This window comes from Schistosoma mansoni, chromosome 4 (assembly GCF_000237925.1).
Source record: "Schistosoma mansoni strain Puerto Rico chromosome 4, complete genome".
In the NCBI taxonomy this organism is placed as follows: Eukaryota; Metazoa; Platyhelminthes; class Trematoda; order Strigeidida; family Schistosomatidae; genus Schistosoma; species Schistosoma mansoni.
Genome location: NC_031498.1, coordinates 1,199,997 through 1,227,416, shown reverse-complemented (window position 1 = coordinate 1,227,416; position 27,420 = coordinate 1,199,997). Strand labels below are relative to the sequence as shown.

At 33.0% G+C, this 27,420-nt stretch overlaps 1 protein-coding gene across 1 annotated transcript in view; it reads right to left on the bottom strand.

Annotated features, from left to right (window-relative positions):
* The window catches only part of Smp_158820 (myotubularin-related protein), a gene marked incomplete at its 5' end in the record, with an annotated part of 96,548 nt that overhangs the window by 47,197 nt on the left and 21,931 nt on the right, over nt 1-27,420 (bottom strand). Inside the window, 9 exons of the mRNA XM_018796499.1 lie at nt 3,707-3,864; nt 9,729-9,852; nt 9,991-10,270; nt 12,018-12,371; nt 15,280-15,573; nt 18,448-18,604; nt 21,494-21,636; nt 21,851-22,165; nt 26,224-26,418. Of these exons, the coding sequence (XP_018651634.1) occupies nt 3,707-3,864; nt 9,729-9,852; nt 9,991-10,270; nt 12,018-12,371; nt 15,280-15,573; nt 18,448-18,604; nt 21,494-21,636; nt 21,851-22,165; nt 26,224-26,418 (2,020 nt within the window). The remainder of the gene's footprint in view (nt 1-3,706; nt 3,865-9,728; nt 9,853-9,990; nt 10,271-12,017; nt 12,372-15,279; nt 15,574-18,447; nt 18,605-21,493; nt 21,637-21,850; nt 22,166-26,223; nt 26,419-27,420) is intronic.

The window sequence follows — 27,420 nt, the reverse complement described above, 5'->3', positions numbered from 1 at the left end:
ACTTAGTCCTTCATTATTCGTTGATTTATGTGATCGCGTGGATAACGACAAAGTAGCCTACACTTACCTACATGATGCAGTCTAACAGTTGATGATTTCAAAAACTGATGCCCAGTCTTGTTATGACCATTCCTATTAACCCACATCTACACTATTGCACATCACCTGTAGAGGTAGACGACGGGTTGTGCATACGTATAAATGTTCCAACCACTTCAGTCAATAAAAACTAATTACCGCATCAACTGATTCGCAATCTTTACTTGGTAATCTAAGTCAAACCTCTACATTGACTACTAGGTTATTTATAACAAACATAAACAATACTTTGATGATATCTGTGACTCAAAACTAGTAACCTATAAATATTCTCTGTTTTTCTAAATGTTACGTATGACAGCCATAGAGTTGTTAGAAGAGCGAAATCCTATACAGTATACTCATTTTTTAGTTGACAGATTGGCATATTTCGCTTACAGTTACAGGTAACGTAATTTGACGATGATTTATCAGTAATCCAATACAGTCAATCTAATAGTTATAACAATGACTGACCTGAATATTATTACACATAAACCAATAATAGATTCTATACATATTTTATTGAGCCAAACATACCCTGGGTAATATAATAGATCATGATGAATAAATGTCGATATCATGGTATATACATATAAATTAAATATATACACTCGTTAAAATAAAAGGTAACAAAAAAGGTAATAGCAGAATGTCAGTTAGATATTCATGAGTGTAAACATACTACATATAAACCTATATATACACACACACACATTGAGTATATTTTTGTCTATTTGTGTAGAGTCAAGAAAAAAAAACGGTGACAATTAAACTGTGATTGTCACATGACATTACAATATAAAAAAGTATTCATTACACACTTATAAAAATAATTAATCAAGAATCTCTATGTAGAAAATGTAACAGATATAGAGTAGTGACTAATATGCATTCGTGGGTATATATGTATGTATGTGTATGTGTGTTTGTGCACGCATGTGTGCGTATGCTAAATTATGACTATTAAATGTAAAAAAAAAACAATATTTTAATAGTATAATATTGATTAATGTCGTCAACCTTGCTATACTTAACATTCTGTAATTTTACACTTTGATGATGGTTCATCAAACAGAACGTTAAATAAGAATTACACGAATGAAAGAACCCTCGAGTCCCTCACGCGGGATCGTGGATGCGCATTGATGAGGAGTTCCCATGCTAGGACGAAACGGCCGCCCAGTGCTTCTAGGTTTTTAATGATGGTTTAGTTTACATCGACTCGTGAATTCAACTATTAAAATCATTAAAATCTCCACAAAGCCACATTCTAAGAATAAAGGAATCATATGTTCCAGAGGTTGATGAGAGGACAATTAACGAAACCGATAAGTAAAAAATATAACCAGTGCAGATTAAAAATACAGTGTTAATTAAGATAAGATCCAATTGTAGGAGTATTCTTTTAAAACGTTGAATAATAATCGCAATTCAATCTTATGTAAAAAAAAAAGGTAGTTGGAAGTAGGTGCCAAGAGACTGTGAAAATCACAATGTTAACATCTAGGACTGTGTGACGAGTTGTAGTCCCACAGGTAGTAAGTGGGATAGGTTTCCTTAAGATTTCGGACGCACCTTGTTGACGAATGTCGTGAAGCATGAAATCATAGTCAAGGTATTCTATTGGTTACCCTACAACCACCACATAACATAAAAAACACGGATCACGAGAAGTTGAATCTCGTTGACTGAAGACTATGAGACGTAAATCAACTGGAAAAGCCTAGGAAGGACTAGCTTCAACGAGTCAGGGAGTTCTGGGCCGCAAGAGGTATCATTGTAAGGAGTGGATCTCCATTGAAACCGTGGGCAGGATTCAAGAAAGGAAGAACAAAAAAACAGCAGTTAACAACAGTAAAAAAAAACAGAGGAAGTTAAGGCACAAACTGAATACACTGAAGCAAAAAAGTAAGTGAAGCGGAGCATTGGAGCTGACGAGCAGAAAAACGTGGGAGACCTAGCAACGACAGTGGAAAAAGTCGAAAGAGAAGGAAATATGAAACAACAACGAAACTGGAAGAGAAATATAGTGAACCAGAGAGACTAGTCAAGGATGAATAAGTCAATCACTGAGATTCAAGAACAGAGGAACAAACGGGTAGAACGATTTAAAGAACTCTGAATTAGACCAGCCCCATTGAATCCACCAAACATAGAAGCAGCACATACAGACCTTCCTATAGATGTCACTCCACCAACAATCGAAGAAATCAGGATGGTTATCAAAAAAGTCAAGAGTGGGAAAGCAGCAGGACAGACCAAATCGCGACACTATGGATGATTGTTGAGCAATCAGTTGAATGAAAATTGTCATTATACATCAACGTCCTTGACTATGAGGAAGCATTTGATGGAGACGTTCTGGAAGATGTGGAATCTTTCATGTACACCGGAAGCATCATCGATGAACAAGGAGAATCTGATGTAGACATAGAGATGGGAATTGGTAAAATAAGGGTCGCATTCCCACAGTTGAAGAACATATGGAATTCGAAAACAACTGTCAATCAACATCAAAGTCAGAATCTTCAATACAAACGTCAAGACAGTCTTAATGTACGGAGTTGAAACTTGGAGAACTACTAAAACCATCATCGAAAAGGTACTAGTATTTATAAACAATTGTCTAGCAAGATATTCAAAGACCATTCGCTTGATATCATCAGAAACGACCTACTTTGAGATAGGAAAAGCCAACTCCCGGCGAAGAGGAAACTAGGAAAAGATGCTGAAGATGAACAAAACACGGATTGCGGAACTCACCGAACTGCATCAAGAAGCAAGTCCTAACTTGGAATCCTCAAGGCAAAAAGAAGAGAGGCAGAAGAAAAAAAACATATTGTGTCTGGAATAGGAGACAGACATCAAAAGAATGAAAAGCACTTCGCAACGACTAGAAAAGAAAGTCCAAGACGAAATTGGGTGGAGAAACCTGGTCTCTGACCTATGCCTCTCCATAAATGATAACAAGATTAACTAACTAACTAGTATAAAATTCAGTCTGGGTACTTACACAGAGTTCAAATTGAGAAAATAAATTCTTTTTGAGATGTCACATCGACAAATATATTAATCTATTTAAGATAAGGGATGCTCCAAAAAGCCTTAGCCTTAGACAAGAGAAAGAAAGACTTTAAATAGTGTTACTACCAAACATCTCTTGAATAGCGTTCCTAACAACTATTTATTAAACATCATGATGATATAAAATAAGAAATTATTAATTCATTAATCACAGATCAATGAAACTTAAACTAATTTGAATATATCAACTCATCAAACAGTAGAAATAAAAGAAATATACACTGAAAATCTATAGTGTTATGTATATCACTTATTCTGTAGTGAAGTAAAAGTTGAAAAATCATGCGTTTCAAATCTGAAAAAACCACTCAAAGTATAAGTAATATTATTACATAATTAGATGTGAAAGAAATCTATATAAAGTAATTATATACATAATTAACTAAAGACAAACAATCATACTCTATATGATCGAAAACTGTAAACAATGATATCATCATACATTGAGTACAACACGTGATGAAACCATTCACACATCGTTTGTGAGAAGGTAATAATAATAATAATTATGGTGATACTATTTAATTAATAATTTCATTACCTTTAATTTTCCCTTCAACTTCAGTAATTCGTTTACGTATGAGATTATTTTCTTCGCCAACAATTTTTACAAATTTTAATAACCAATTTTCTAATACAGTGATATGATTTAACAATTTGATTTGATTTGATTTATCAACATTTTGACCACTGTAACGACTGTTGTGAATAGGGGGGAAGAAAAGAAGCAAATAAATAAGCAAATAAAATGATGTATATATAGAGAGAATACTATTGTGTTATATGAGACGATATGGAGAAATATCCGATCTATCAGCCGGCAAGTCATGAACAAGGTGATCTCGAGTGATATTGAGTGTATGTGAATGAATGTCACTTCCAGGTTGCATATACTGTAGAAAGATACATATTCATGAAGTGACTGAAAGGCGAACCCGATAAGAAGTGATTCTGGAGAGCTGAGAGTGTGACTGCACTACATAAGAGACAACTGATTAAGGTCATTTGTACACCGTCTTGTCTTGATGTGTTATTTATGCATATTTCAGGCCTTGCCACATGCAACAGAAATCCGTATGGTAAGGTGAGGTGTGTTCTGTGTCCGATTTCGATACCGATACGCAATTTTTCTATATACGAATCCAATAGGTTACTCAAGTGAAAAAACGGAGTGAGAAAGATGTTTATGGAGTAAACTGAATCGGCATGTGTGTAGTCTCGCGTACATATATATGTCCTCTAGAATATCTAGCCATCAAAGGTGTGAGTCTTATTCTTTAGAAATTCAAGTTATTTCTTGGTTAATTACATGCACTTTCCATATAAGCAATTTCTACTGACCTACTACATCGGTATACTATTCTTCGGGTCAACATTTTTCAATTTCTTCGTTTTTTTGCACCAATGATAATAATACTGAACTGTTAATTAACAAATAAAAAGTAGTTATTTGTATCATCTGATACAATTCTATAAATAGATAAGTGATTTAACTAACCACCAAACAAGTTATTTTTCAGAATGAGACTCGATCCGTACAGGATCACTATATGGCAATCTGATCAACTACAGTCCTGAATATCGACAACGAAGTATTACGAATACTTACTAACACGACAACCAGACGCTAAATTTTATGCTACGTGAAAATAAACAACTAGACTTTTAGCTAAAACAATGAGAAAATCCTAAATTGGTTTAGAAATAAAAGCTCAATGTCCAAATTACAAACTTAAAAATGAATGATAGAAGAATTTAAGTTGATTTTCATTGACCAAACTATATTTTATTTGGCTCCAAAAATTGTACAGCCAATGTCTTTGATTTATACAATTAACCCAACACGAATGTGAGATAATAGTTGATGCAGCTTGTAAACTACTGAAGATAGAAGTTTCTTGTATGGCATCCCTAACCATATCTATCTCTTAGCACAACCAATCAGTAAACAATCTGATTTACATACAGAGTATATTTATTCGGTAAAATGATTGTTAATAATATGTGAGCAATTATAAGAGAGTTATACCAAAATGAACAATATTCATAGGATGGTCGATCACATCTTCGACATTATATACTTTCAAGGGGCGTAAACTTGGATGAAAATATCGTCCTCAGATGTCTTAATTCATGAAATAACCAGACAAAGGTGAGAGGTCGCATTGTGTGGAAAATTTAGCCATATAGACGAAGTATTGAATTACAACAAAGAGAAGTCAATAGCAAATTAAAAAGCAAATTCGTGTGCAAAAACAACCTAGAGCTGCCCAAAAACTTCTCACTCCAGTAATCTCAAGTCACAAACAAAAAGTTGAGGAAACGTATCTTAACGTTCATTTTCCTTGAAAATGAATAGTACAACTTCCCACCACCACGACTTCCAAAGAAGATCCGTGGTTCGAATCCCGTGTGAGAAATCGTGAGTGCGCACTACTGAGGAGTACCATATTAAGACAAAACGGTTATCTAATGTTTCCAGGTTCCCAATGGTCTAGTGTTGATGGGGTCATGATGTTAATTAAATCTAAAATCGACTACAAAATAAATTAAACTAACTGCAAAGACCACTACATTAGAAAAAGTTAACACTCGTTTCACCTACAAATAAATACAGATTAGCAGTTAAGTGACATAAAATTCCGTCACTTATATCAATCCAAGTGGACATCTACGGACATAAATTTTGCCGCGGAAAAAAATCACAATTCTAGATTAAATAAAATCTAAGAGTATTAAGGTCTGAAGATTGTAATTGATAGACAGAACTGACTGATCAATAAATGAGAAAAAGGTCAACCGATAATATAAAAAACTAATAAAACAGTCGATTGAAGCGTAAAACTACACAGAGAATAATGAAACTTGATTAAAAAAATCATTAGCAAAGTCCCATCAGAGTGAACCAATTAATTACACACGGTTAAGAAACAAAACTTTTAAAGATCACTTCCATTCGAAATATTGAAGATGTTTTACTGAATGAAAATAAAAGCATAACAAGCAACTAAACCATGCAGTACAAAGAACAAAGTACTAGCAAGACCATTCACCTGAAATATGAACATAACCATCATCATTGCAAATCAGACTTGCTCTCAAATCCAATCATTAATCCTAAAGAACTGCCGAATCATTTTGAAAAATAGAAATTCAATAAAATCTTTAGAATTAAGTACCAAGATGTAAACTAATACGAGTAACACATCATAAACACACAATACAGGGCACAGATTTTTCAATTAATGGCTTCTACGACTGGTTGTTTAAAGAGTATTGATCGACGTAATGTTAGTTTAGTCCTCTACTGTTGATCGGATTCTAACAAACAGGTTGGAATGCGATCAAAATTCTCAGTGACTTGACACTGGGTAAAGTTTCTTTTCATGTTAGGTGGTTAGAGGTAGTTGATAGGAATTCCTAGATCCAAGTTTTATCTTAGTCGAAATTCTTTAACAAGGATTATCCGCAACCCTTGGGGAAATTAATGCTTCTGATGAGATTCCAACCTATATTAACCAGTTACATTGTCTAAGAAGTTACCATTAAACAATGAAAACCACAACTGATCTGCTGTAAGACTAAAATATTTGCAGCTTACTGATCAGTGAATGGTGACAAGCGTCATATTAGTTAAGATATTTAGTATTGATCAAATTTCGTCAATGAAGACTGCAAATACGCCTTGCTGGCGATTGTCAACTAGCACATAATCTAGGTTCACGATTTTCCTGAAGATATGCTGAACTTTTGTCCACCATTTTTTACTGAATCCCAGAATCCTCTTTTAAGACTTTTATTCTCTCTATACATATTTTTTACTAGTAGTGACATCTTCATTAGTCTGAGAATTATCATAATTTCATTTCGCTGTGTTTATGTAATGTAGTAACCTAAACCGACCAATATACATATACACCAGATTCTAGATTGCAAATGACTGACTGATAAACTTCTAACTACGGAACAATGTGATTTTTCTATCCAAACTAAAAACTTTCATACCTGAATAATTTTCATGAGTGAATCTTTTAAACGATACATAAACACTGTTCACTGGTCAGAAATTGTTCACGTATTGGCATTTTATTCATAGTTACACAAAAAGCTAACAATGAGGAAATATTTGTAAACGATTTTAGTCGATAGACGATAATAGTGTATACACAAACGCACACTGTCAAAAAAACGAATCTTATTCGATGATAACGTTGTATTTTTAAAAGATTCCCAGGTACATTATTCCCATTAGTACATTATTCATAAACGACAATTCTCTTTTGTAGAATCATCTATGCATAGATCTTTTTATCTCTACTTGTAATACATCGCATCAGATGATACTCATAAAAAAGGAGTTACCAATAAAATCCTGACAGAAATTGGTTACCCGTAAAGATTTTCTTATTTAAAAAAAATGAGTAGTATATGTAACCAGGTAAAAAGCAGTTAGTGACATAGAACATTCGTAAGAAAACTTTTTTTTCTAATAACTACAATTTTCAAAGAATGTTCTATAAATCAGACAATTGGAAAGTAAATCGTTCTAATATTGATAAGATAAACTATACTTTCACATACAACACACAATCATCTATTTATTTGTTCAAATAATCAACCCTATTCAATAACAACAAATAATACTATTAAAAGTGAAACAAGAAAAATTGAAGTTTTCAGTTCATTACCAATTCGGTATTTGTGTGTTTCAGTCAACAACAACAAAACAAACTTGATCATTTTTTTGCTAAACTTTCAATTTTTTATTGTTGTTGTTGACAAATCTAGTGATCTAATACTGAGGACAATAGACAAAAATATCGGTTGAAAAGTTTCGGCTATTTCTAAGGTTAAAAAAAGAATAATCAATTAATTATGCGATTTATGTAAATGACATGAACAATGCGAATTCATCATTTTATAGATACTTGAATATTTTTGATCTTTAGAGTGAAATAATAATAATAATAATGATCCAGTGTTTTCAGGTTTTTCATTGTGTTCTAGCTTAAATCGACTCATGTATTCAACTATTAAATTACTACAATCTCTACAAACCCCCATTCCGATAATAATCGTCATGTGATCACTAGTGACTAGATTCAAGATGTATTTCTGCGAATCCTAGTGAGAAGCCGTGATCAGTGGATTTCAACCGTTTCTGTTGTAAGGCAGTTACTGACTGAAGACAATGGTGGACAGTCGTGCAGTTTTGTGGATTAGTTGAAGTTAGACATTAACACTGTTGGATGACGGTTCAGTGGTCTAAAGGTTAAGCGTTGGTGTACGAGACCGAAGGTGCTAGGTGTGAATCCCACGTATCGGACGATGGACGCGTACTGATAAGGAGTTCCATACTGTGACGAAACAGCCGTCTAGTGCTTCCAGGATTCCTATAGTGGTATAGCTTAAATCGACTCATGAATTCAACCATTAACTTCTTACAATCTCCGCAAACCTCAATTCTGATGATAATAATAATAATAATACGTTTCACCTTAGAAATGTGCATAACTAGAAAAGTAATCAAAAATTCTACACTTTTTCTGACCGAATGTATCTGGTAGTTCACTATGTGTAATTTGCAAAAAGAGAAAACATGACATAAAAGATTATCTGAATGATGTTATCATACAGTTGAACAATCCGATTTTCCGCTACTATAGTGATTGTTCGAAAGCAAAATGAAAATGTTGAACACTTGTCTGAAAATTGTTTCAATGATTTTAATAATATCCTAGAAAACCGTATTTAACCACTACAGCTAGTACATAGAGATTTATTTGTGGGATTTGATGGGACAAAATATATTGTCGAAATTTATTTTAAAGACGTATATTTCAAAGAAAGCAACTTAATTCCCACAATATTATCGATCTAATCATTACGCACGGGGATTTTGACTGATACATACATCTATCTCTTCATACTAAGCAAACATCAGATCTTAATCAAATTTGTGGGAAAAAAACCTGAAGAACTCATAAATGTATGTAATAAATATGTTCAACTGTCAAAATGGGTTTCAAAGACTGAAATGCATATACGCAGGTCGCCGCTGACTGGAAAAATAATCACGTATTCAAGCCAATGTTGCCCAACTGTTCCGTGGTAGTCATTTTCAGTAATGTGCTTTAAATAAACACTAGAATGCAAGGACATAAAGCTGAAGAGTCCCAAATAGGATGAAATACGTATCCTAGTTCCTACTAGTAGTCCCAAATCCATTTATTCTGATAAGGCATCGCATGACAGTTTATATAGTGAACAGTTTCTGAACAAAAATTTCAGTTTAAAAACGCTAATGACTTGATCATAATCATATATTTTTTACAAAATGACGATGTATAACTTTTAACAGCATTAGTACATACATTGTTTCCAACAGGAGACGATCAGTTAGTATAAAAGGTGAACAGATAAATTAGAGTTATTTTCGTTAGAAACATGAAAATACATATGGTGCATGATAATTTACTTCAGTTTAGTTCCCCTCATTATTTCATAAATAGATAAAATTAGTCAATAAACAGTTTGACATAATATCAAACATTACTACTCACCCATAAGATCCTTCTGAATTTGATTGATTGTTGGAATAATTGTCTGCCAAATATCGACTAGTGTTTTTAACATATCCTTCAGTTTGTGAAATAGTTTTGAGTGCATGATTAATTTGACTAGTTACTGGTAGATTATTTAATGAATTAGTACTGCCAGTATATTGTTTTCGATAATTATGATCATTGGTGTTATTATTTTTATTATTGTTATTATAATTATCATTATCGGATATTATTACGTCAGGTATTTTTGCAACCATACCATTTATACCAGTAGCATTAACATTTAATCCGTCATTATTATCATTATTCTGAGTGTCTTCACCGTATATATCAGCCACCGCTGCACCAATATGAACTGGTATACGAAAATTAATAATTAAATTAACAAAGTGTATAATTTGAGAATAGACAGTACTTTCTTCACGTGTTTCTAATAGTTGTTGTACTTCTCTTGGACGCATATGACCAATTCGCATTTCTTCCGCAGCGATTTCTAATGCCGACATATTTGATGTGTAGCTTTGTTGTGGAATTGTAATCTTATTGATATGTGAGAAAGAGAAAAATATATATACATCTTTTACAACAGACATTTTAACATCTGAGACAATTAGAATTAGCTATTAAATTGAGCTAGCCTCCTGCCTACACTAGAAAACAGAACTGAACATGGAATCACAGATAACTTAATGATAATTGTTTGATGAAATTAGCAGTCATTGATTAAGGTTACAGCAGTTTCGAATTCAGTATCTACTAATTATCGATCTAGACAAATTGATGAATTCACTACACTTTATGTATAGTTTAGCGCTTTAAAAAAAATTAAAGATAGAGACATGTGAAGCTTTTCTCTTTGTAGATTCTATCTCAGTCAGTCGAAAAGTAGGACCTGATATGCATGTACATCAGCTCAAGTTTCCATACCCTATCAGCACAGCGAGATGAAGTTGTCATGTCAAATCAATGAACAGTAGAAGTGGTAACAGCATGAATGGTGATAGAAAAGATTAGGGTTCGCAGATACGATTTACGTGTGCAACCAAGTCTCATTGCATGTAGAAACGTTACTATAGGAAGACCCCTAAGAGTTTAGCTTAAAAACATAAATCTTAAGAAATGGATTAAAGGATTAGTTAAGCAAACATATTTAAATATATTTGTCCTGAAGTATCATCTGGCATCTGTAACCAATTTGATGCTAAAGGTCAAGCAAGACCATCGGATCTCAAAAGTCTTTATCGAATACATAGATACTCAGAAAATCATTCTGCCAGTTTGAGAACGGAGGAAACTTAAACATGGACTGGAGAACAGTTGGCGAAGTAACCATTAATATTACGAAAGTAGTAACGAAAGCAAGAAATAGAGAAAGCTATGATGATAAGTAAACCCTAAGAGCTGGAAGCTATTCCATCTAAATGGTTCCGGTCATCTGACTCCATGAAAAAGGATAATAATCACGTTGTGATAGGAATAAGCTTATTTATCTACATTAACAACAATAATTAAATGAATAAATAGAGATCAGGAATCAAATATTCGATGGAACCGGAAACTTTATAGGCCTGGATGTAGATTTATTGTCGGATTATCCAACATTCGTTAGGTCGTCAAACACAAACATGCAAAGCAACATTTGATCGAAGTCAAATTTCATAACCTGAACGCAACAACTCGATCGACCAAGAGGTTCAAGGGTGGTGCTTGTCATTGAAAATGGGAACCGATAAAAAAACACATAAAGCCGCCTCTGAAGGTTCGTCAGTTCAACAATAAGAATTAAGTCAGATATCAGGACAAACTACCATTTGAATTAAATGCAAAAAATGGCATTCGTCAGAGCTGTTTTCTTTTCAGTAATTAACCTTCTATAGTAAAATTCATTTATCAACCCAAATTAAATAGATGAAAGAGATCTGCCGAGTGAAGACGCTGAATAATTCTAATCTTTCAAACATTGTAATAAACAATCCAAGGTTAGTGATCCTATTTATTTGAGTTTAAATATAAAACGTTGTCTCACCATTAGTCTGTCCCATGACATGATAATAGGGAGTAAGGTGGTTGAAAACATTGATCACTTCATCTTTGTACTTAAGTTTTCATCAACCATGGATGTTTAGTCGCTGATGACATCTTTAGACACATACAAAAATAATCCCCATTGGTTCAGGTGAAATATTTATCAAGAAGCAACTGATTAATTGTACTGCAAGTTATCGTTTAGTAAATAAGTAATTTATAAAGACAAATACCAAGGTATGAAATAATAACCAGACTTACATTCGATTTCTGATTATTATTATTATTATTCTTTCGTCCAACAATTATTACAGATGATTTATCATTTTTTTCAGGTGAATTAATAGACTGTTTTGTACTACTATCAGATGGTGACGATGACGACGACCATGCATGTCCATTGGACAAATTCATTGTATGCGGGTGTTGATGTTGATTACCTTGTTGGTATTTATGAGATTTTTGTTCTTCTTCACAAAAATCAATATATAACAAACGAATTTGATTGTTAACTTGTTCATTAAAAAGACTCTCCCAAAATGGCATATTACGCCAGATTTCATGACGTTGAATTTGATGACTCATATTAGCATAATAACGAACATCTCCTAATTCCTTCAGATTTAATTCATTAACAAATATATAATTATATTACGGATAGTTAGTGAATAACAAAAACGGTCATTCAGAGATGTTCAAATGACCCTTAGAAAATTCAATTACTAACTAAGGTCAAAAGAGGATTATACATTAGTATGAGGAAATAGGATTAGGATTCAATGTTACAAAACACGGTTAATAATAAGAGTTAAGGTTTTTATCATTGTTATATCTAGAGCTTTGATTCTTGCTATGCCGCGTACTACCAGACTACTTGAACGATCGGACCCGCAACGTCGCAAGAGAGAAGACAGAAGACTAGAAGGTAGGAATTTTATTCCCCAAAACTGCCAAATATAGTGCAAAAATCTCATGTATTTATAGTTTTCTGGCTGAAAGTAAATCATCATTTCGGGCAGCCAATAGACACCTAGGGGTCCTTCTTATTCACCCAATAGGGAAGCTAAACGTCGGCATTCTAGAATGTTCCCCTAGTGGTGATTGGATGGAATGTCTTCGGCTCTTTCTGGGCTTCTTTAGGCTTCCTTGAGTTTGCCAACGGACCATCCTTACAATCATCAACTGACACCAGCTATAATGCCAAAATTTTATTTGACCACATACATGATTGAATTTTGCGCTTAAATCAAAAATTTACCATCTTAAATCTCATTGGTTTCATCCATAAATTATAGTCTTATCACTGAGACAAAATATTTTTTTGAAAAATATAGTAAAATTGTCAAATGTATCTAAAATTTGAATTAACTATAGTAGTTGATAAGTTTGATAATGGGAAACTCATAATAGACCTTACTGATTTCACGCTACATATAAATCAAAATGATAATCATTAGATAATTGAAGTTGAAAAGGATGGTTAGTGTACAAAATGAATGACATTGTCAAATAGAAAGTAATTGATTAAGTATTAAATTCACTTAAAAGGTCAATGACAAACATAAATGGTGAACTGATTGAAACTAGTGTCCAACTACACTCGAAATCCAGATAGTTATTAAAACTTTATAAAAAGGTTTTTAGAGACTGACCAGTTGCAGTCCTAAACATCAATGGTAAGATTCAAACAAACAATACTAAGTGAATTTAAACTTCACCCCATTGCACAAGCAGGTGGCTATCAGAACACAGTGGCGTTTGAAGCGAAAGGTACTGGGTTCGAGTCCCAGAGTGAACATCAACTCTGAGATGCAGGTACATCCAGCTGACGAGTCCCAAATAGGGCGAAACGCGCGTCGTGGATTGCACTGCTAGCCATCTCTGCTTAGAATGCTTGCGAATTAAGGCTATATCGAGGCAATCCGCTTATTATGCACATGTGCCAATTAGAGACCGACCAGTTGCAGTCCCAACAACATCAATGGGAAGATTTAAACAAACAATACTAAGTGAAAAAGGTTTTTGGTTTCGAAAGTTTACCATTTCTTGTAGAAGAAATTTGAGGAATAATCTAGAGTTTGTCATTACTATTAATTGATTGTGAATAAAAGACCATAGATATTACAAATATTCATTAGTCATAAGAAATTATCGCTCTAACATTTAATGTAGCATTTTTACCTAGATAAAAACATTTACTCTTCGAATTTGATTGGAAATTATTTGATACTTTCTAGTATATATTATTATATCATTTGCTTAAATTTATTTTCGGGAACAACTTATTACGTTTTCGACTTGATAACAGTATATAACTAGCAGTACTCGAACGTGTAGAACCCCACAATCGCAAATAAGCCGATGGAAGAAGCAGGGGAAATAATTATTGGGTAAGAATCAAAAGTAGACGGAAAAACATGGGTATTTATAGTTATTAGTATTAGTTATAACATCATTATAATTCAGCCAATCCACAAGGAGGCAAGTTATGCTATCGCCTAATCGTAGCATGCCACGTTAATGTTCTAGAAGGTTCTACCAAGTTCCAATCAGATAGAATCTCTTCGGCTCTTTTAGAGCCTCTGGAGGCTTCGACGTGCTTTTAGAAGCCAGCCAACATAACCGAAGCACTGTATTATGAAATGTATTGAAATTTTGTGTGACAACTTCATATATGGAGGAAACTGGCAAAAAAACGGTTAACCAAGGCACTCATCAGCAGGATGTAATATGTAGTTTTGGGAGGATTAATAATCCCTTGTGGATTCAAACCAGATTCAACTAGTTTTACAATTTGAAACATTAATACTAAGCTATTCAGATTGCGAGTGATCACCTGTAAGATAGAGATATTTAGATTGATTGATCGCTGAGTAGTGGCCAATGTCATATTTGTATATTCATTAGCACTGGTTGAATCTTATAGACCAAGTTGCAGCCATTTAACATCTGGACATAAACTAGTGGGTATATTGTAACTTAATCGAGCGTGTCATTGGCCACTAGTACTCAGTGATCAACATGATTTTCAAATTTATTTCACACATTTATTGATAATAATATCCATAGAGATTGCATACGCCCAAATGTTAACTGATTAGCTTATTCACTCGTTAGACAACTCAGTTTTGGAACTAGTGTACGCTATTGTTTCAAACCTCAGCCGATATCATGATTGTTAAAGAAAAAGAGACAATGCATGGTGAATTTTCTAATCTAAACAGACTGTTTAAACACGTTTTTCACAGTAAAAGTCCAAGTATAACGACTTGTGAAGTATTTTATATTATCAGATATGTAATAAGTGATTACATCCTCAATTTATTGCGTTCATCGATCAGTTTTGTTGGATTGGTGAAATACTATGATCTAAATCAACTGACTACGATAGAGTACAGTACCTAAGAAAAATACAATAAAATAAAGATAACGTTCTTATACCATTGCCATATATTTGCCACAAGACTGGATAAACCGAAATTACAAGGAATTCTGACAAATGCATAGATGCAAACACACTTACTGTACAAAGTCTAGTACTTATATCCATAATAATTGGCGTAATTCCACTGTCTTTTGATTGTGTCTCCTGTCTTAATGCTTCATCTAATAGGTCAACAATCAATTCAAATTGTTCCCATGTTAAAACAGCTCGCCTCTCATAAGTACTTCTATTGATTGTCATATTACCAAAGAAGTTGTTGATAGCTACGGTTGGAGATACTGATGTTTCCGGGATTATATATGAACGTAATTCATCAACGAATAAGCGTCTCATCGGTCTAGATTTTAAATCTTGACGAATTGTATTTCGTCTCTACAAAATAAATAATGAAAATCAAAAAATTACCCAAATATTTGTAGAGTAATAAAAAAATGAGAGTACCAAACGTTGGAAATACCATGGTGGACTATACTGTAGATAACGATATTCATGGCATATAATATTGACGATCATTATGTTAGGTGGTAGTAAATGCCGGACTCAAGTTCCGAGCTAGTTAGTACTTGTCAGAAAGGTGCACCTACAAGTGCGAGGGACCTAATTTTCCCTGACGGATTCGAGCACGCATCACTCAACTACACAATCTGAGAAGTTGCTACTAAACTGTTCAGCTGGTAAACGACTACATGTACGTGTAAGACACTCACAACTAACTGATCACTAAAAATTAATTGGCCATTGTCAAGATGGGGTTAAGTTACTGATCCTCAGTCATAGAAATTCAACGAAATAGTAAGTCATAATGGGCCAGATGAAATGTAACAACATATCATATACAATAAAAAAACTTTAAGTCACTTTGATTGTTACAGGTTATCTAAATGAGCAATAACGAAGTGAGGTTTGTAAATTAAGCTGAATAGAGCTTTAAATTGTAGTTAAAGAAACTTCTTACATAGAGACCATAATATAATAATTGATGATGCAAAACTTCATGTTGATAGTTGTATACAGAGAATAAAATTAACCATTTTTATACATGTTAACCCATAGATGTTACAACAACTAGAGAAAGAAGTATAATGTTTTTAACAATAGCAAAACTTTTACTCCATTTCACGTGATAAACAACGTCAATCATCTACTGTGAACTTAGTGATTTCATTAAAAAGATGTAGATAAATATTTGTTATGGAGAGGAAGAATAAATGCATGCTTTGTCGGTTGCAGTGTAGATAAGCTTTAAGCTTAAATTACAATATTTGTAAGAAAGCAGATACAGTGGGCTAATGAAAACAGCAAAAATGAAAAAGCCTAGTAGTGACGATCAATGACCAGGAAATGGTTTCATTTTCCAAGGAGTATATATATATATATATATATTTCATTCGATTTGGTTTGGTCTAATAAACTTCCTTCTTCACTCTTATTCTTCTCACTCAGTACCTGGACGAAAGCTTAAGTATAGGAAGTTTGTGTATCAGTAACAGTCCCGGACAACGTGCATGATAAGAACAGCAATTAACAGCTTTATATCTTTAACTTCAAATACTCTGGATCAGTTTGATCCTAAAAATGATTTTTTTTGTTTAGTATAACTAACTTAGTACAATTTCTGAATTTAGTAATTACATGAATGAACTTGGATATTCTTTCAGTCCCGTCTTATTAAATAAACAACAAGTAGAAACCATGTGAATAAAGGGCCAAGCATCTCAGAAATAAATATAATAAAACCGAAACGATAGAAATGGATGCATGTGGTTTTCAGTATTAAATAGTGAGATATCATCTTATTGTAATGGAACGAATACTGGGAATAATGTTGTAAACTTTGGAACTATTTTACGGACTGTTCTTGTTTACATTCTGATTGTACGATTATTAGATAATTAGGTTATTATATTCCTGTATTCTTTACATTGTGAGTGTCCATTTAAATTATTGACTATTGTTATACGTTTAATTATTTCTTAATTATTGTTAATTAAATTTATATTGTTTGTTTTATTTTCTATCTCTTACTATGTGATTGTGTATCAAGTATGTCTTCTTATTTGGCGTTTGCTGTGATCTGACGATTCATGTATATAAACTAATAATTATTTAAGATGAATGCACTAGATACTTTTAAATATGGTAACGCAAGCTTGTCTGTGGTGTACTCTATCCAGACTTAAGACTGAGGCAAAGAAGACAGCACTTATATTAGGGGGGGGTCAATAATAGTCAATATGATCTCGCTAGTGGTCAAGGTTACCTGTGCGGTGTACGCTACTTATGTTGGCAGACATAAGTAGTATGTAACATCAATCAGGAGTGGAATGTCTGACAGCAAAAGGTTGAGATGGTCGAACTGAAGAGAACAGGAGTGCAAATAGAAAGAAATTGTAATAACAACAGGAATGAAGAAACGATGAAGGTTGTAAAAAACAAGTGATGGAGAATGCACAAATGAATTATTTCGTTTATGCTTTTCATATTTTACGAAGACATTCTGTAATTTTGCATTATACAACAAAATGGTCTTCCTCACTTGGCTTTTTCGTTCACTACACCTGTGCTAGTCTACGCCCCTTATTGGTCAAATTATGCTATCAGTCTACTAGTGGACTACCATATATGCATTCAAGAGGAATAAACCAGAGTTTAGGTTAGTGAGTTTTTTTTCTCGAGCTATCGATCAACAAACAATGGCAAGCTATTGAGTATCACAACACACATCTTAAAGTCAAAAATACACTTTGACAATTGTCTCCAAGTATTAAAATAGTAGTTTATTACGATTTTTCTGATATTTAGAACTCATACACAATATGAAACTTACATTTTCAAACCATAATTTTAAAAAAAGCATAACAAACCAACAAGAAAAGACTTAATTTACTAATCACTCTCATCAAGCTAACGGTTTGAAGAGAAAATCTATTTTAAAGAGAAACACACAGTCATCACATTACCAATATACCGTTTCTCTAATCAATAATATTAAGCATATCGAATATCAAATGAAGATTCCAAAATACCGATTAAGCGACTCATGTTCACTATTGGACTTTTAAAATCATAAGAAAACTAGCAAAGTAGACGATATAAGAGGTAGATTAGTAGAAAGATAGAGCAATATTACTCAAACAGAGATTATAATGAAGTTCAATGTTCAATGTTCTAATTGTTAGATTATTTAAACGTTAAACTGTCATAAAATTGAAAACATTATTAGAAACCAAAATTAATTAATCTTACTTTTAAAGCTTCTGTAATATGTTGATTGAAAATATCATCAACAAATTCATGAATAACACGATATTTATCAGGAAACATTTCTGCTTTGAATATTTGTCGATCCAATTGTAATCCTTGTGGTACAAAACGTGGTTCCGGTTTATGATATACAACATTCCTTTCATTAAATAAAGCAAAATAGATTTTTTTTTTAGATAAGAAAGTGTAAATAACATTAAAGCGAATTGCTAAATATACAGTTTTTTATCATAATCAATAAAGTTTAAGGTTTTATCCCGCTACTGATATTCAGAAGACACTTCTGTTTGACCTATATCAATAGATTCTCTCGATTAGAGGATTTGTTCACAAGTACTTCTCTTTTTAAAAAAAGATGGACTGTGGTTACCAGTAAAAACATGGGATGTTAGTTTCGTCAGATTTGGGACTCTCAAGGAGAATGTAATTGCATCTCAGAGCTAGAGTTCAACAATGCTATAACACAACCTCTTACTAATTATGATGTAATCATCATATCTATAGAAAAAGCTAGTGGTTATTTAAACTCGGTAACTCAGTAGACAATGTGTTGATATTTTAAACGAAAGGTACTAGATTTGAATCTCAATGTGAACAACAACATCTTCAATAAGACGAAGTATGCATCGTTCATTTCACTCCTAGCTACAATCTATCTACATGTTGTGTTATATTAAGTAGGAATGTTTCAATATAGAACTCAGAATTGTGAATAAAAAACTAAATCATAGGATTGGATGTAAAACACTCTTTACTGATAATTCACCACCTTTAAACAAGATCAAGTAAACAAACAGAAAATGGAAAATATTTTTTTTTTAATGTTTAAAACACATCAGGAAACATTGACTAAATAGATCATTTGATTTTGAATATGACATTATACTATAAATTAACAAAACAGATAGAAAGAAGACATTCTTTTGTTTGTTTGTCTTTCACCATAGATACATATATTTCCTTTTTCAAGTTAACTTTATGTCGTCATGAAAAAAAATAGACTGTATATTGTGAATAATCTGTACAAAATTTTCATACTTATTATTTCTAGTATATACACCGGTTGAAAAAACACACAACATGGATCCTGGAATTTGTAACATTCAATAAAGGATAAATGATAAAATATGAATCTCACAGAAATTATCTTGGACGATATTACTATTATTTATTTAAACACATAAATATTGGTACAAAGGTGCACCAGGTATATATATGCGCCACACAAATCTCATTTAATTTGTGTGAGGGCTATGATACTGTCCAGGTATCCAAAATGAAGCAGGTGGTTTTCTTAAGGGACAATACCCGGAGCCTTTGACCTAAAGATCCGATTCATACACCATTTGTTCCCTCAGGATACTGGAGCCAGCCCATGTGCACCATTGGTTTGGAATCAGGGTTTTCCAACTCCCCTAGGTGGACTTTCCGTGTCCACCAACCCGGTTAAAGCGCCAGACATTCGCTTTTCGTCTTCTCGATTTCGTAAACAACAGTAATGCCACGAGAAGGCAGTAAGTAGGACTTCCCTTGCAGGTGCTATATACGCGTGGCCATGTGAGAGCATTTGGAGAGGGAGAGCGTACTCTCCCTACTCTCGGCCGTACCAGGGCATTTGGGGATGATAAGATTTCAACAAATTAAACATTATACAATCTGATCTAAAAGTCTATAAATACATACTGTGAAAACATTAAATTCAAGAAACAAGTAAGATAAAAAGGTGTATCAAGCAAAGTAAATGTTCAATCTGTGAGAAAGAAGAAAAAACAAATTGATCTAGATTGTAACATATTAACTGATATACCAAATCAATGATTTATATTTTGTTGCTTAAAAACTGCTATCAACATGGGAGGGTACTTAAAAAGTGGAATACTTAAAATATTTGAAATCATTATAGGTAGTCAATTAAATAATATTAACGTCTGGTAGTAAAAACAAATGATGTTCAAGTTGTATGCGACAATAAGACTGAAATCAGTCAGTTTATCACTATGAAGTGCATTTGTAAGAGATTATATCTGCCTATAACCGATTTGTGTTCCTTAATGCCTTTTTCGGGAGGATTGCTTCAACATAGCTTTAAGTCATAAGTTTTTAATATATTTGGTATGTATTTAGCAATGGAATGATGTATACACGTTTCATCCTATATGAAACGCATCAGCCGTCTAGACGGTTTTCATTTTAATTATATACATTGATTACCAATGTAATGAGTAATTATCGTTTCACTGAAACCATACCCAAATACAGAAATAGAAATAACTACCCTAATGTATTATACGCAAGGGTTTGTAGTTTTTTGTAATTGTTGTTAAACTTTGCAGCTGTCCAGTCTCTATCGACATATGTGCGATTAGGACTCAGTAGCTTAGTGGATAACCCATTTGAGTTTTCTAAGTGGAATGTATTAAGTTAGAATCTTAGTGTGAATATCAATACTAAAATGACAATACACTTAGCAGACGAGTTCCAAATGAGATGACATGTGCGTCCTTCATTATACTGTTAGACACATACCAAACATACTAAAGCAATTTCGGCTATAAGTTATATTAAAGCAATCATCTCGGAAAAATGAACATGAGTTTAATCTCTTACAGCACTATACGAAATGCAAAAAAAGTTTATGCCGAGTCAAAACCTCTCAATTCTCAAATTGAATAACTCAGTATAACGTGTTAATTACCCATAATCGGTGATAAAAGTTTAATTTAATGAAATGCTTTCTTCATGTAAGTCAATCCATGCAATTAATGTCGATATTTTAAAATAATCAATCACCGAACCCGTGTAATGACTGATGAAACAGTTCACTGTATTATATCAATATTCAAAAAGCACGATATCTAAAATAAAAATAACTATGGAAACCAATTACTAGCATAGTAATTGAAGTTAGATATTACATGCCGTGACTATCACCATATATATAACGTTTTGAGGTAGTGAAAATAGAAACAATGGAAAAACTCAACAACATAAAAGGACAAAAGTTTAAAGCAATTTGAAAAAAACTTACTTAGTTTTTCTTTGAGAATACTGAACAGTTAGTTCATCGATTAATTTAGCATCTAAAACAGGGAATGGTGTTTGATGTATGCGTTTGTGAGCTTCAACAGCTTCATTTGGAAGAATCTGTGTAGCTGGTTGATCGCCGAATTCCTACAATCCAAGTTTTTTTAAAAACGAGAGGACTATAAGAAGTAGTGTGTGAAAGTTAAGGAAAACAGAACATTTCCTAGGATTCTACAGATGTTAGACATCTGTTTAACGAGATTCCGATTCTCCAATAGGAAATGCGCATTCTAGACTATCCTGCTAGTCACTATTCAATCTAGCTTTAAAAAATCAAACATAAAAATAAAGTATCACTTACATTATCGAACAGTTTTGTGCTTAGTCGTTCTATTAAACTGAAATTGGTTGTATTTCCACTGATCATTTGCGATGGATTATTATTATTACTGAACACATCATATTCATAATCTCTATTATTCAGTGTCCCGTTATTATTATTATTATCAAACAGTGAATAATCATCGACATTTGATTCATATACTTCATCAAATATATCACATACACGAAATGGTGGACCACGTTCTAATATGAATTGATGAAAACGCATACTAGATAATAAACGATCGTAGAATTCATTATGTGCACTATTTCCACGTAGAAGTAAATATAATGTCTGAAAGTTAAGGAAAAATGAAAAAATATAAGTTTATTTGTTTGTTTACTTGTTTATTTAGTTCGTACATATTGTAGAAAGAATGTGGATTAAACTGAACTACTTTTCTTGATAAACACAACATATTTCATGCAGACATGCTAATCTTTTAGTTACTGAACAATGAAATAAATTTGAAAAATACCTAGAGATTTGAGCATAATTCATCAGAGACTTGAATTGTAAATAATATACATGCACCATAGTGAGATGTCAGGGTAAATATAAAGCAAGAGTGAACTTTCGTAAAAGTTATATCTGAAGTTGTTGTTCATCTTTTTATTGTATAATTAATAAATAAATGAACTCTAATATTCTTGCAATCCCCTATTCGACATAGAAATTTATTACGCACCTATCCCTTGATTCCTGTTTACTTCGGTGGGAGTTATGTCCATAGGGTATTTTCTTAATTCTCAGTATAGGGTTGTGAGATTGTTGAGTTTCCTTAAGATCATGAACTCACCAATATTAAACCAACATTGAAAACCTGGGAGCACTGAACGTCTGTTTCGTCCTAGTATGGGACTCCTCAGGAGTGAGTATCCATGATCGCGCACGCGATCTTCGAACCCAGAACCTTCGGTTCCGAATGTGAACGCTTAACCTTTAGACCACTGAACCGACATCGTCTAAGAAGCCGCGACCAGTAGAGTTCAATTATGTCAATTGTGAGGTAGTTACCCACCAAAGACAATGGAAGATGGTCGCCCAATATCGTGGATTGGTTGAAGTTAGACATTGACACCATTGGATGCTAAGTCAGTGGTCTAGATTTAAAGTGTTTGCGTGTAAGACCGAAGGTCTTGTGTTCGATTCTAATGAATGCAGTCATAGATGAGCACTGTGAAGTTTTATACTAGGATGAAACGGATGTGCAGTACATCTGAATTTTCAGTAATATTCTAACATTTATCAATTCATGATTTCCTAATTCTGTTGATTCGTTGTCAAGATTCTGCTCTGTATTATTATAACAGCGATCCATAAATTAGTACAGTATAATTAAAAGCTATTTGTTTTTGAAAGGAGGAGATAAAAAGATATATGTATAAACCCAAGATTTATGGTGAGATAAGAGAGTGAATGTATCTGCAACATTGTGGTCAACTCCGAGCTATTTTATTCAACGTCTCCAGCCGCTAGTCGCAGTGACGATGATCAGATTATAACCAGATGGTGTGAACACATCAATATGGCATAGACTAACATTTAATAAATGTATCGACCGATACCACGTATGGCAAGGCGACTCTTGCCTTTCTTCCAAATTACTAATACACATCCTCCGTCGAGGTAGGAAGTGGCTGGGTATGTACGATAAATGTCCTAAATACATCAATCTATGAGATTAACAACAGTCAAAGAATAGTCTTGAACGTTTGTTAATTACAAGTGTTTAACAGCAATAGATCCTATTCAATATTTTAAAAAATATATAAGAATTCTTTATACCGAAGTATATGTGTAACACGTAAAACAAACAGTTCTCAATCATAAAATAACATAGAACCAAAGACAAATATAATTGTCCAGTAAGACAATGACATTCCTTGTATATTTCCAAAATGCAATTTAACAAGCATTCAACTCTAAACACTACTGAATTTAATCAAATATTTTTGGTTAAAAAGAAAATCAAAAGTTTCTTAAAACAAACAGATTTGAATTTAAGAGTTAATATTGAATTCAACATAAGGTAGTTGGAGGTGACCAGCAGAAAACCTTAGTCTAAAAGTTTCATATTAGTTCACCCTCATCAGTACACTGTACTTGAAATCTTGAGGGAACTAATACTACCTAGTAGATTCGAACTAAAATCACCATTTTTACGGTCTAAGACAGGCTTAAGAACTTAACGGTAACGTTCCAAACTGTAGGGTTAGGTACTGTGGGTTTAAATCTTACAGTTAGCATCAATTTCCTCAAGATTGAAGGTACACCTTGCTTGCGAGTACCAACACACAAGTAACCTAGGTTCAGGGCATCCAACCGACTTCCTCCGACCAGACAACCAAACATCTCAATCTACTGCATGAGATGTCGAGTCAGCCAGATTAGTGACCACATTGCAAATTTGTCTATAAAAATCAGTCAACATTAAAGGACTAGACAAACGCGACAATGGTCACTACTCAGTGACGTAGTGAATGTAATTTTCAAGTGAAGAAAAATCATTATCCTTTTTATTGAAACACAAATAAACAACGAATGAGATCAGTTTATAAAATTAATTTGTATTAAATAGAATGCCATAAAGCGTTATTTTCAAACTCAACCACATTATAAATAGTGACATTATGTTTAGGCACTGAACAGTAAAAACATAGATCAATGTTATAAGGGGAAATTGTCCACTTCTAAGACAAATCTGAGTAGTTTATACTTGCCCAATCAAGATCAGTCTGTGATGTAAACTATGAAAAGTTAGTAATCACCATAAACCCTCTAAACTACTAGTAATCATGTGCTCAATATCAAGAATTTTCCTGAAGTTCTAGTGAGAAGCTATGACCAAAGGGGCTACATCATTTCAGGCATGATAGTTATCCACCATGACTAATGGAAGATGGTTAGATAATGCCGCAAAATGATTGAAAACAAACATCTAAACCATCGAATGGATACCGTCTAAATGTCACCCACTTGCCCTGAAACTTAAAGGTCCTCAGTTCGTTCCTTGATGTAATCGTGGATATGCACTGCTTAGTCCCTTACTAAGACAAAGCAGCAGTTCAGCCCATCCTGGTTCTCACTAGTTGTCTAAATTATATCAATTCAAGATTTTAGCAACACTTAACAATCTCCATGAACCCCTTGTACTAATATACATATATCATTGGTATCGAGTCGATAACTAGATGCGTCAATGGTACAGAAAGAAAGAAACAACAAACATCTCATGAAATGTATTGACATACAATAAAGTATTTACAAATATAACCGTTTCAAGTGCAGAATACTAATCGATCCAGTCGGATAACTTCAGGTAACGTTTAATTAAAAACAGAAAATGTCTAACATATTGGTAAGTAAATAGGTAGATAGATAATCATTTTGTTTATTGGCATGAATGAATACCGGTAACAGAAAAACAAAAAGATAATTTAAAAAATGTGTATAGATGTGAGGCTATATTCCCCTTATTAATATTACAATCAGAAAGAATTTGCATCCGAAATAAAAATGCTAACAAATTAGTATAAAATAAGTGATATTTGAACAAGTTGTATCAATATACATATAAATTGAATTCACTTAGTATTGTTTGTTTGAATCTTCCCATTGATGCTTAGGACTGCAACTGGTCAGTGGACGAAACGCCCGTCCTGGATTCCACTGCTAGCCATAATCCATCCTTGCTTATAATGCTTGTAAATTAAGGCAATATTGAGGCAATCTGTACAAGATGTACATATGCCAATAAGACTGATCAACTGCAGTCTTAAACATAAATGGAAAGATTAAAACAAACAATACCAAATGAACTTAAACTTCGCCTCATTGCACAAGCAAGTGGTCATCAGGACTCAGTAGCTGAGTGAATAACGTGATGGCGTTTGAAGCGAACGGTATTAAGTTCGAGTCTTAGAGTTAACGCCAACTCTGGGATGCAGGTATATCCAGCTGACGAGTCCCAAATAGGACGAAACGCGCGTCCTGAATTCCACTGCTAGCCACTATCCATCTTTGCTTATAATACATATAAATTGTCTAAAGAAAAACCACTCTGGTTAATTGAACCTAAAAATTAACAAATTTCCATCTTACAATACAGTGATCAACACTTTAACACCCTTTGATCAATAAATTGGATTTATTCTGTATAAATCCGTTTAGATTATTATTCAGAAAGAATTCTTCAAAGTCGATTGATAAAAGTAATTATGAAAAACACAAGAAGAAGAATCTATCATTAGTGAAATTGATAGGTTCGAGATGTACTATAACATATTATATAATAGTATACTAAGTAAAAAGAAACACATTCCTACAAATTACAACAATATATTACTTACTCGATTGAAATGTATCACTGGTTTAGGATGAATACGAGTGATTGTTAAACATGACCGATAACCAGCAAATAAAGATGTAAATAAACGAAGGAATACAGCTCGTAATCGTTTATCTAATGAAATTAAATCACTTGATTGATTAGATGTAACAAGTGGATAGATATAGTCAGCTGTCATTAATTCTGGACTTAAAATCTGAAATATGTATCAAATAGAAATCATATATATATAATATGAAATAATAAAGAGATATGTGTGTGCTTATCATATCAACTGTAATTCACACATTATTAAAGAAGAAGAATAAGAAGAAACAATTGAAGTGTATCACTATAGAGATTTTGAACCGATCAAAATATACTTGATGAATGTAATAACTAAGATTTATAGTCAAACGTAACATAACTGGACTCAAACGAAAGATATTAGATATGTGAATCGTTTGGATTCCAACTTAATGATCTAAGGGTTAAAAGCTCGATGAGAAACCGAAGTTTCTCGGATTCGATTCCTAATATGATCGTCGGAGTGGACTACTGAGGAGTCCCATACTAGAAAATGAGACAGACGTTTAAGACTTCCTGATTTTAATTGGTTGTCTGAAGTCAATAGTCCGTGATATTAACTTCTTAAAATTAACAATCTTCACAAACCCCCCATAATAATAACAATCGTGTACTTGTCTTCTCTATTATTAATATCGAGAGAAAAACATTATACCTTAGACTAAATTATAGCGCTAAAACATGCAAAATTTATGTAATTTATCGTATTAGGACGGATTTTATATTCTTCTTTACGTAATTTCCCTTCAACATTTAAATATACTAAGAGAATATAAATAACAACACAAGGTCTAAATTAAAAAGATGAACCTTTCCCAACACTAACATTAATCATATATCAAATTTATCCAACAGAAAAGTGGACATTTTCATGCAATACACTTGATAGTTAGGTAAACCTTATCAGTTAAAATTCCCATTAGTATTATTAACAGAAAAATTTCCGTATTCATCACCAATCTCAAATATAGATTAATGTGCCCAATTGAAGATAGGGTGATAGAGATAACCACTTGAATACTACGTTGAGACGTCATATATAGAATAAAATTATCCATTTCAGTAACTGATTCTAATAAGGTTTTTAGGTTAAGGGATATTATTTATTATTTATTTATACACATAAATATTG